Consider the following 12,232-nt stretch of genomic DNA (forward strand, 5'->3'; position numbering starts at 1 on the left):
TGATTGGCCGTAGGGTGAGAGCCGGCTATTTGAAGGAGGCGCGCGGACTAGATACGCACTTCAGATCGCGGTCAGAGGAGGCGGGAGTGGACTTGGACTAAGCTTCTCCTCTAACCCAACAGGACCCAGCCGCGGGCTCGGCCCCAGCTCTGGCCTCAGCCGCGACCCGACGAGGCGATGGCTAAAGTGTCAGTATTGAACGTGGCGGTGCTGGAGAATCCGAGCCCTTTCCACAGCCCTTTCCGGTTCGAGATCAGCTTTGAGTGCAATGAGGCCCTGGCAGACGGTGAGATTGGGCCCTTGTGGAGGCCCCACACCCCTGAGCTAACCCCGACCTCCCTTTGCAGACAAGCCTGAGGCCAACCCTGCCAAACACACCCCTTTCTCCCCCTCCCCCAACCGCGATCTCCCTTGAACCAAAGCCCGCCCACCAGCCCCAACCCCCGCTTGGAGACTACCCCTATCCCACCCCACCCCCATGGTTACTCCTCTTTTCCCCTAGTGGAGACCATTTCATCCCCCTCTTTCGCCTGGGACGTTCCTCCTGAGCACCTGTTTTCTATGTAGAGACCTCAGCCTCCCCATCTTCTATTTCTGTATGGGCAGACTACCATTCCAGCCACCCAACCTCCCCCACCAATCCCCTCTCCCCTGTGGTGAGACACTCCCACCTCACTCTTTTCCTGTGGAGATCTTAAGTTCTAGCCCCCTGCCATGTCCCATTTGAAAACCGCAGCTTCCTCCCCCATTTTACCTGTGAATATCCTCCCTCTCTGGCAAGACCTCACGCATCCTTATCGCCCCATTTGTCTCCCCATAATATCTCCTACCTGTTGATACTTAACCCCAACCCCTGCACACACACACACACCTTGTTTTCTACCTCAAAGCACATACCCTAGAACCTGACTTCCCCCCTTAATCTGGCCCCAACCCTCTACTCCCTCAAGAGAGGCATGACCTGGCTTCATGCTCCAGTGTTTAAGGATAATCTGGTCTCCCCAGCTCCTCTTCCTTCCTCCTCCCTGACTGTGGGCTTCAATGAACACACTCAGATCTGAGGAGTGGCATGGCCAGGCAGACGTTAGCTGGTTCCTACTGTTGGCCTGCTGGATTCCTGCTGACCCACTGCAGCGAAGCTTGCAACACTTCTGATGGCCTGACCTCGACTTGCGCGGTGTGGGGTGGGTGTGCCAGGCCGAGCCATGGTGATGTTTGGCTTCAATCTGGGAGGTCACAGCCTTTTGTGCATCTTTTCCAAGGTGCTTTCACAGATGTGCTTATTCATCCCTGTGACAAAAGGCGGACATGGCTCTCATCTCACAGATGAGAAGGCGGGAGCCACAGAGAGTAAAAGACCTTTCAAGTAAAGGTCTATAAAAACCGGAAGATCTAAGGTCGTTCAGCGAGTCTTGGCACCACTTTCAGGAGGAAGTACTTCCATTAGATCTCTTCTCCACTCCGTGGTTAAAAGAGAAGAGACGGCCTTTAAGGAGGTAGCGATCTGGAAGACCAGGCTGTTCTAACTAGCACCTCTCGGTGGTTGTGGGTGGTTTGCCTGCAAATGGGCTTCTCCAACTAGCATGGCTTTGAAGAGTTTCTCGATGTTGGTGTGCTTGGGTGGGGCCATTGGATCAGTCCCTGCTTTCTCTCCTTTTTAAATCAAGGAGTCATTCTACTTATGACTAACTATAGAATATGCCCAGTTAAATCCTTTCTGGAACAAGGCGGGGTGTAAATAAATAAATAAAGTGTAGAATGACCCTGTGGAATAAGATTTAATTTTAAAGCCAGGAGATGTAAGGAGCTAATAGTTGAAGGGATTCATAGTTCCCAGATGGCAGGAGATCAGGTTTCAATCAGCCTGTTTGTGCTCCTGGCATTTAAAAATGGTTGCATGGTCATTATCTAGTACTTTCATTCCTGCAAAGCTCCTGCCCTGTTACTTTACTAATCTGTTTATAGAATCAGGAGAGTCTAAAGTCAACCTGCTGGTCATTGTTTTTTATTTGTGTTGTATTTTATTGAAGATTTATTTATTATTGGCTGAGCTGGATCTTGGGTGCTTTGCTCAGGCTTTCTCTAGTTGGGGTGAGCAGTGACAGCTCTTCGTTGTGGTGCATTGGACTTCTTGCTGCGGTGGCTTCTCTTGTTGAGGGGCACAGGCTCTAGGTGAGCAGGCTTCAGTAGTTGTAGCGCCCAGAAGTAGTTGCTCCACAGCATGTGAGATCTTCCCGGACCAGGGATCAAACCCATGTCCCCTTTTTTGGCAGGTGGATTCTTAACCACTGGACCACCAGGGAAATCCCTAAAAACAGTTCTTTCTGTCCCCAAGGTTATTATTTTTTAATGGAAACAAAATGACTTTTCCAAGGTCACACAGCTGGTGTGTAGAATTATTAACACTAGGTCTTGTCTCTGAGTTCTGAGTCCACGGTTCTTTATCTTTGCTATAAACTGGAAAAGAATGCACCCACTCTTTTAGAAGTGGGACATAAACAGGACAGAAGAGGACAACGGGGTCCTATTATTAATTATACCTGGACAGTAAAGCTTTTGCTAAGAGGAATTCCAGTTGGAAAGCCAACTGTGGACTGGAAGTCTAGACTCTCTGGTTGTACCTGTAGGGCTGTGCTTCACTCTGACCTGTCAGCTTGCTCTCTGCCTCTTCCCACAGAGCAGAGAGGATTTCTCTCCTGCCTCCCAAACAGATGGAGTAGGCCTGGCTTTAGAAGTCTCTTAGATTCTGGAGAAAGTCTCAGTCAGCCTTATTACCTGGCAACTGAAGGTCTGAACACCCAACCCCCAGTCTGAGCCATTTCTCAAGGGCTCTGAACCCCTTTTACTCTCTCTGTCTCTCCTCCTCAGCAGCATCTAGAAATATATGCATCCAAGGCCTGGGTCTATATTCAATACATTGGGTGTGTTTTCCCCCAGTTTAGTTGAGAGATTCATGAGATACTGCCTGAACAAGTCTTAGAGCCAGATTTTCTGACCCACACGTAACATGTTGTAGTCAGGCCAAGGTTCATCTATATTATGAACAAAAGGAAAGTGATAAACAGAGAAAGGCCTACTAGATAAGTTGTTGGAGTTGGGGTTGTTTTGTTGTTTTTTGATTGTTTGGGGGGGGTTGTGTGTGTGTGTTTGGCTACGATGGGTCTTCATTGCTGCACTTGGACTTTCTCTAGTTGTGGCGAGCAGGGGCTACTCTTTGTTGTGGTACTTGGGTGTCTCATTGCAGGAGGCTTCTCTTGTGGAGCATGGGCTCTAGGATGAGCAAACTTCAGTCGCTGTGGCACATGGGCTCAGTAGTTGTGGCGCAGGGAGCTAGTTACTCTGAGACATGTTGGGATCATCCTGGACCAGGGATGGAACCCGTGTCTCCTGCACTGCAGGTGGATTCTTATCTACTGTGCCACCAGGGTAGTCCTGTTTGTGTTTTTTGGGGGGGCAGGAAACAGATTCTCCAGCTGGTTCAGCTACCATAATTTTTTTTACGTTTTTCATCATATCGTTGGTCTGGATTTTGTTTTCATACATAGTGGAGGAGCATTTTGTGCAGTGGTTAGATGATAAAGTTAAGGCATAAAGACAAAACAATGGAATCCATTTGCCCTTGGAATTACTTGGAAGGCTAGACATACATTATACGTGTGCAACCTTATCTCATATTCAGTAGGAATGAATTTGTGCTGTTTGTGATTGACATCCCCACCTCTCATTCAAAAAAGTGAAGTCACTTCAGGATGTCTCTGCTTAAGAGGCAATTCCAATTTGTAGGTCCTTGTTTCAATCATCTTCTGTCTTCCATAGGTGATTTTATCAACTCCTTAACTCTTATTATTTTTTAATATTTATTTATTTATTTGACTGCCCCGGGTCTTAGTCACAGCATGCAGAATCTCTTTAGTTGTGACATGCAAACTCTTATTAGCAGCATGTGGGATCTAGTTCCCTGACCAGGGATTGAACCTGGGTCTTCTGCATTGGGAGCTCGGAGTGTTAGCCACTGGACCACTAGGGAGGTCCCTCAGCTCCTTAATTCCTGAGTGAGTATTGTCTTCCTTGGTTAATTCTCTGGTTTCTTTCTGACCTGAGTACTGGGAACCATTTCAACCCATTTGCCTGACCACCTGCGTTTCTCTCTTCCAGTCTGCACCCACACAGTCTTGTTTAGGTTTTGCCGACAGGTGTTTTGGGGTTTTTGCCATTCCATGCCAAATTTGGGATCTCATTTCGCTGACAACCGGGCCACAGCAGTGGAAGACAGGAATCCTAACCACTAGGCAACCAGGGAACTCCGTTGCCAACAATGTTGAAAGCTGAGTGCCTGTCGCATACACCAGGGCCTATTCTATTAAAATCTCCCTTTTGTATCCACCTTCAGCACATTAGTTAGGCTTCCCAGGTGGCTCAGTGGTGAAGAATCTTCCTGCCAATGCAGGAGACTCAGGTTTGATCCTTGATTGGGAAGATCTCCCGGAGGAGGAAGTGGCAGCCCACTGCAATTTTCTTGCCTGGAGAATCCCATGGACAGAGGAGCCTGGAGGGCTACAGCCCATGGGGTCACCACGGTCGGACACAGCTTAGCCACTGAGCACATATGCAACACATTAGTTAAGTACACACGTATGTGACTCCACTGATGATGGGGAAGGCGGCCAGAAGGAAAGATACCAAATGATAGAACCGTGTCAGAAAGGTGAGAACAGGGCTAGCTTGTTTTCTGTTCATCCAAAAACATGTTATTTCCGGTTGTGTCACTACTTGTAGCAAAAATAAATCAGTAAGCTTAACTAACTCCTTCCTGCAAATAAGAAACTGGAGTTTCACTGAAGCCCAGTTCAGTCAAATGGCACCCACATCCTGTAGGCCTGCCAGGGTCCCTGAGTAGAAGGCCGGGTGTCAGCTGTGAAAGGACAGGAAACCAGTGTATCGCGGAAGGGCGTGGAGCTCAGGTGACCGACCTCCATAGTCGTGGCCCGGCATTGCTGTGCCTCCAAAGTTGGGTGCTCTGGGGCTTTCCTGATGGTCCAGTGGCTGAGATGCCGAGCTTCCAATACCGGGTGCTCAGGGTTCAATCCTTGGTTGGGGAACTAAGATCCCACATGCTATGTGGCAAAGCCAAAAATAAAGTAAAAGTTAAAAAAGAAACTGCCACGGGTTTAAATTAGGTTTAGGACACGATCAGATTACTAAGGAACAGGGGTCTAAGGATTATGAGAGGCCATTCCCCCTCCTCCTCACAAACACGTCAGGGAAAATGGAAATAATAGTCGGAGGGAAGACTTCTCAGGCCCTTGTAGACATGTGCGCAATCGCTCAGTCATGTCCAGCTCTTTGCGGCCTCATGGACTGGGCCCCTCCAGGCTTTTCTGCCCATGGAATTTTCAGGTAAGAATCCTGGAGTGGGGTGTCATTTCCTTCTCCAGGGAATCTTCCCGACCCGGGGATCAGATCCTGGTCTCTTTCGTCTCCTGCATTGACAGACAGATTCTTTACCAGTAGCACCACTTATAGACATGGGGGTGACCTTATCCATTTTCAGCCCTACCCTCATTCAGCTGCCCTCTCCCTCAGAGTAAACAGTCAATTCAAATGACAGGTGTTTCTAATTTACCTATGTGTGTTTTAAAAGCAGAAACAATAATGTTTCAGCTAGGAACTGTCTCAGGAAGACATGTGTTCCTTTGGCAAAATGCACTCCAATTCATTTCCTAGGATGAGCCCTCTTAGAGGTATGTGATGTCCACACTGCCTGAAGGGCCAAGTCATATTAGAAGGACTTCCCTAGTGGTCCAGTAGCCAAGACTCCGAGCTCCCAATACAGGGGGCCCAGGTTCGATCCCTGGTCAGGGAACTAGATCCCACATGCCACAACGAAGAGTTCGCAGGCCATGACTAAGACCCGGTGCAGGCAAATAAATATTCTCTTTAAAAGGCACCAAAGTTGGGTGCTCTGGTGGGACACTAGACCAAGGAACAGGGCAGTTTCTAAGACAGTGTGCTTCCTGTGAAAATCACAGCTTATGAAATTTCTGCCCCGGCTGCTGGAGCCTGTAGGTTGTGTAATTTCAAAGAACCTAAAATAAGTTTCAGGTCCCTGGCCAGATTTCCCTGTACTAGCGTGACCTTGCCCCTGATACACTTGGCCCTCCTGCCAGAGCCCTCAGTCCCTGGGAATTTCCTGTGTTTGACGGGTGGGGTCTCACGGAGCGCTTTTTCTTTTATCTGGCCAGAAGAGAGCCAGGAATGGGGGTCCCCCAGCTGGAAGGGGATGCCAGAGAGTTGGGGTTCAGGATGGCCTTAGGGTGCCACGTTTGTGGACTGAGTCACTGTCACCCGAAGGTCCGAGAGCAGGTGTGACTTGGTGTTGGATCTGGAGGACCTGGGGACTGGCCGGCTCCCCCAGCGACCTCATCTCCCCCTCCTGCTGACTGGCTCTCCGACCAGATTGCAACCCGCCGCCCTGCCCCAGTTGTCGAGGGATCTACTCAGTTCGGTGGCACCAGGCCCTGTGTGTGAAAGAGGATGCTGCCTCCTGTCCCAGCTCCCTGCTCTTCCCTCCTCAGTATGTCTCCGAGCCTCCATCACATGCCCCTTAATTCAGCCTCTGCTATATGGTTCACCCTCAGGCTCTGAGAGGCCTGCGTTGCCCTGGAGGTGCAGAGTCAAGGTCACCTGGCCAAGCTAGGCCCACAGGAGAAATTTCCCCACTGGAAATAGAGCTTCGTGCCTGCCCTGGTGACCAGCAATGCAGTGCCTGGCACTGGGTACCCAGTGGATGTCAGGTGTTGTTTATTAAAATTTTTTTTAAAAAAATTTTTTAATAGATTTTATTATTCACAGCAACCCTCCCAGGTTTTCCCCATTTTACAGATGCAGAAACTGAGGTATGGAGAGGTTAAAGAATTTCTCAAGAATGGGGATTCAAACCTTGGCAGGTTACCTCCAGTGGATGTCAGATGTCCTTTGAGAATTAAGATCTACCAATGTATTAAGGACCGATGCAAAACTACCGCAAGAAGGCCCTTCCCCAGCTTTCTTGCTGTTAAATGATTTCCATTCCTAACACCCCGTATCCTTGCAGACCTGGAGTGGAAGATCATTTATGTTGGCTCAGCCGAGAGCGAGGAGTTTGATCAAATCCTAGACTCAGTACTGGTTGGCCCTGTCCCGGCAGGGAGACACATGTTCGTCTTTCAGGTAAGAGAGACTTGGCCTTGGGCCCTGACACCTAGAAACTCCTCTCTGACACACAAGCACACAGATGGTTCACTGGTCCAAGTTCAGGTTCAGATCCTGGCTCAGCTCTCAAGCTCTGTCTGACCTCTCAAAGGTAGTTCAGACATCTCCCATCTCTATTACATCATAGCTGTTACGATGAGCCACCAATTTACAGTTGATCTTGTTACTCACGGGAGTTCTGCTCTGTAAAGTTACTGTGGACACTGAATTAATGAATCCCAAACCATTACCCCTGGAGCAGCTGTCCCCAACCTTTTTGGCACCAGGCACTGATTTCTGGGAAGACAACTTTTCCATGGACCCAGAGAGGTGGGGGGATGGTTTCAGGATGATTCAAGCACATTACATTTATTGTGCCCTTTATTTCTATTATCAGCTCCACCTCAGATATCATCAGGCATTAGATCCGGGAGGTTGGGAATCCCTGCCCTAGAGAAAATACAGTGTTAAGTTTCTGCAAGTCAACATTTTTGTCAATTGGTCAATACATAATCTTGTTTTATGTGTTTTTCTGTTTAAAGACACCTTATTTTGGATTTATTCACAGTGAACGCATGGCCCACAGGACTCTTAACTCATGCCTGAGCAAAGCTTACCTAATACATGTGTTTTCTCTATAAGGTACATTCCTTCTTGCTGTTAGGAACATGGCAGCCCTCACTCAGCACCATGTTTAGGGCCTTTTTAAACAGCAAAATTACCAACAAAAATGCAGAAACTGTGGCCTAGAAATGGCAAAAAAGTCTGAGATTGCCTCGCTCTGTCTCAACTAGGAACAGGCACACTGAGCTACTCAGATCCCACTTGTGCGCTGTCTGTCCGTGTCCTTCAATGACTGTGAAAGCCCCCAAATGTTGATTTGGGGGTTACAAATAAATGAGCGAACAGTCGAATTTTCAAATATGGAGTGTGTGAATAATGAGGATCCAGTGTAGCTTGTAAGTGGCTCCAATCCAGCATCACGGGCTTCCCCGGTGGCTCAGGGGTAAAGAACCCATCTGCAGTGCTGGAGACGCAGGTTCGATCCCTGGGTGGGAAAGATCCCCTGGAGCAGGAAACAGCAGCCCACTCAGTAATCTTGCCTGGGAAATCCCATGGACAGAGCAGCCTGGCAGACCACAGTCCGTAGAGTCACAGAAGAATTGGATACAACTTAGAAACTAAACAACAATCCAGCATCACAGGGGTTGTCAGAAATGGAGATTCCTATGATTCTTAGGCACAGTAAAGTTTAAGAGCCAGGGCTCAAATCCATTTACCTAATCCAGGCCATTCCTGCCCCAATCTTAGCAACCTCGTCCCATCACCTAACTAGTTCCCCACCTCTACTCCACCCACTAGCCAGCCCCATCTACTCTACCCCGCAGCAGGGCCGGCTTCCCGGGCATGTGACCGTGCGGTCACACGGGCCCCACACTTGCTGTGATGTTCTGCCATCACTGGCTGAAACAACTAATTCTTGAGCCTGAGGCCCTATGGTTTGATGTGTTAGTCTCCTTTTGCACCAGCTGTATAGCCGGTCCTGTCCTTAGCAACACCTCCGGAAACCTGTCCACTTCTGTCCTTCTCTAAGACCTGGTCTAAACCACTGTCCTCTCTCCAGGATGACTTCTGTAGCCCCCTGCATGGTCTCCCGACTCCCACTTAGCTCTTTTCCTATTGCAGCTGCACTGCCCTCCGGAGTCAGATTTTCAGATGGAATGAGCAATGCCATACCCATCTCCTGCTAAACATCCTCAGCCTTTCCCAAGCCTTTAACTCACTGATACCTACCTGCTTACCCCTTCAGCCTCATTTTATACCACTCTCCACCTTGCTTCTCAGGTGGCTCAGTGGTAAAGAATCCCTCTACCAATGCAGGAGACGTGAGTTCAATCCTTGGGTTGGGAAGATCCCCTGGAGAAGGAAACAGCATCCCACTCCAGCGTTCTTGCCTGGGAAATCCCATGGACAGAGGAGCCAGGCGGGCTAACAGTCCAGGGGGTTGCAAAAGAGTCAGACACAACTAAGCAACTACACAACAGCCCCCTCACTTATTACATTCCTCCTCAACGCCGTATACCTCTCCTTGGTGGCATCTGCCCATTCGGCACTTTACAGGCATTGGTATGATGGATTCTGTCTTCCCCCCTCAACTGAAAACTCCTCAGAGCAGAGACCACCCTTTTGGCCGTGTAAATACACATTGCTTGAGAATCATATTACCAGATAAGACGAGACCATCAGTACTTAAGACCAGTATGTGTTTCCCCAGGCGGATGCCCCCAACCCATCCCTCATCCCGGAGACCGATGCCGTGGGAGTGACCGTGGTCCTCATCACCTGCACCTACCATGGACAGGAGTTCATCCGAGTCGGCTACTATGTCAACAATGAGTACCTCAGCCCCGAGCTGCGTGAGAACCCGCCCCTGAAACCAGACTTCTCTCAGGTAGGGCTCTTCTCCACACTTCCTACTTCAGACAGGTGGTCCTTTGCACCTGGGGGTAGTTGAGTCCTTGGAATTGGGAGCCAAGGTCACTTATTAAGTGGTGCTCAGCTCTCACAGCACCAGGCTGGAACAAGAGAAAGAAAGGTCTTTGTTTCTCAGAACTTTGCCTCACAGAATCAAGATTAGATAGGCCCCAGGACTTCCCTGACGGTCCAGTGGTTAAGACTGCACTTCCAATGCAGGGGCCATGGGTTCGATCCCTAGTTGGGGAACTAAGATCCTGCATGCCACAGCAGTATGGCCAAAATAAAAACAATAATATATTCTTTCTCAAGCCTTTATCAAATGTAGTAGAAAAGCTTTTGTATGTTTGTGTGTGTGTGTGTGTAGTATATGTAATGTATATATTTTTAGAAAACTTACAAATTTGTGGCTAACTAAAAAAATTTATGACCTTTTAATTCCACGTGTTTGACTTAGTATGAATAGAATACTAGATTTCCAATTTTAAATAAATAGATATGCTACAAGCAACAAAGGTTTACTGTATATGGCACAGGGAACTATAGTCAATACCTTATAATGACCTATAATGGAAAATAATCTGAAAAATAATGTATGTGTATAACTGAATCCCCTTGCTGTGCACCTGAAACATTGTAAGTCACCTATACGTCAATAAAATATATATATTCAGAAGAAAATAATAATGATAAAATTAAGATTAGATAGGCCCCAGCCCTAAGTCATGGTATACAGGCATTCCCCGGAGCTGTACACATATTGTTGATGGTAATGGAATAAGTAAGCAAAGTCGGCTCTCCCGGGCTTCGGGCGGGGGTCTGAGAGCGCACGGTTTTGTGGGAGGAATATGAGGGCATGCTAAGGAGGGTTGGTGTTCCTTTTCGTGCCCCAGCTCCAGCGGAACATCTTGGCCTCAAACCCCCGGGTGACCCGCTTCCACATCAACTGGGACAACAACATGGACAGGCTGGAGGCCATAGAGAACCAGGACTCCGCCCTGGGCTGCAGTCTCCCCCTCAGCTGCACCCCCATCAAGGGCTTGGGTCTCCCCGGCTGCATCCCGGGCCTCCTCCCTGAGAACTCCATGGACTGCATCTAACTGTGGGACTCCAAGGCCCTACTTGGGCCCAGCTGGGACCACGGCCAGTCTCTCCTGGCACATCTGGAAGGGGCAGCCAGGTCTCCCGGAGAGCATCGGGAAGGGCATATGGAGGACTTTGGGGCCATCAGCTATATCCAGGCCAGTCACGCTTGGCCCTCAGGAAGGAAGAGGCTTCTGGTCTCTCCTAGCCCTGGCCCAGAGGGTCATCTCCCCTCTACTGCCCAGGCCTGAAAGAAGCTGGTACTTCAGTTCTTAATTCTTTCGGAGTGTCCTTTCTCTCTTCTACACACACTATAAACTCCACCTGCGGGTCATTGTGCCACCGTCATCCCAGGAGTGCCACTGACCCAAAACTTTTCCCACAGACCTCCCTGGCCTGCCTTGAGGCTTTCTGGTCAATGCCTGGCAAGGCTCCGACCCTGTTGGGCCAAAGGCTCTGCCATTCATTTCCCTTCCTAACCATCTGCGCAGATCCACCCAGCTGCCTGGAGTCCCCAAACTCGGACACAATTTCTGTCCTTTTGCCAGAATGATTTTTTAAGTCTTTTCAATTCAGTAGCCCTCTGGAAAACTCTATTCCCAAAAAGGTGATCAGCAGGATGCTAAGGTGGTTGACTCTCCTTTGGGTCACAGCCACCTTCCTCTTGCCTCCCAACTGGATCTGGCTCTCCCTGGAGGCTGCCCCTTGGAGACAGTGGCACGTTGGAGGGGCCTGCTCTTCTCGGTCTGTCTCAGTATTGGTGTCAGGACCCCTCTGCTTCTGGCTGCCTTGATCTGCACTCTGCCAAGACCTCATGTTCTCAGGCCACAGTGCAGACCAGGGAAGCAGTAGGGACCCTGAAAACCTTCCTTCCCCTGCCATGCTCCTCACCCTCACCCCTATTCCCTCGCTGCTACGTGGATGCTGTTGTGATTGCAGTTTGTGTATTAAAGGTTTTTATAGTAAATGTTTGGTTGGTCTGAAAATAAAAAGCACTTCATCTAGACTCTTTCTGCTTTTGTCTCCAGTAGGTGGAGGCAGTTTGTCTGTCTATCCTCATAATGGGGGCACTGTGGGGGGGGGGGGGGGGAGCTGCCTCTTGCCTCAACCAGTAGGTTGACTGCCCCTTTCTCCCTTACTCAACTTCTTTTTATAGTCTTGGCATAGTTGTATTCCAGACTGAGGTCCAGGAAGGGACTTTGTCAAAATTTAAGCAACCCAGCTGTTCTGCAGATAGAGCATAACCAGTGATTTTTTCAGACTTGTCATGACCTTGACCCACCAGAAGAAATTAACATTGCTCTCTGAGGGCCCACATATCAATACTTGTATTAAATTTTACTTAAACTTACTTTGTAACTCCACATCCCCAGGTGAAGTGGTGAGCCATTTCCCCATAATTCACAGGAAAACCCAGACTTCTCTCCCTGAAACTATGGTGGAC

At 49.0% G+C, this 12,232-nt stretch overlaps 1 protein-coding gene across 1 annotated transcript; it reads left to right on the plus strand.

Moving 5' to 3' along the window:
- Positions 1-63: 63 nt before the first annotated feature.
- On the plus strand, positions 64-11,792 carry ASF1B (anti-silencing function 1B histone chaperone). The gene is made up of 4 exons (XM_065932046.1): positions 64-286; positions 7,094-7,209; positions 9,506-9,682; positions 10,599-11,792. The coding sequence occupies exons 1-4, from the start codon at positions 178-180 to the stop codon at positions 10,803-10,805; spliced, it is 609 nt and encodes a 202-aa protein (XP_065788118.1). The 5' UTR covers positions 64-177; the 3' UTR covers positions 10,806-11,792.
- Positions 11,793-12,232: the final 440 nt, after the last annotated feature.

This window comes from Muntiacus reevesi, chromosome 1, assembly GCF_963930625.1.
Source record: "Muntiacus reevesi chromosome 1, mMunRee1.1, whole genome shotgun sequence".
In the NCBI taxonomy this organism is placed as follows: Eukaryota; Metazoa; Chordata; class Mammalia; order Artiodactyla; family Cervidae; genus Muntiacus; species Muntiacus reevesi.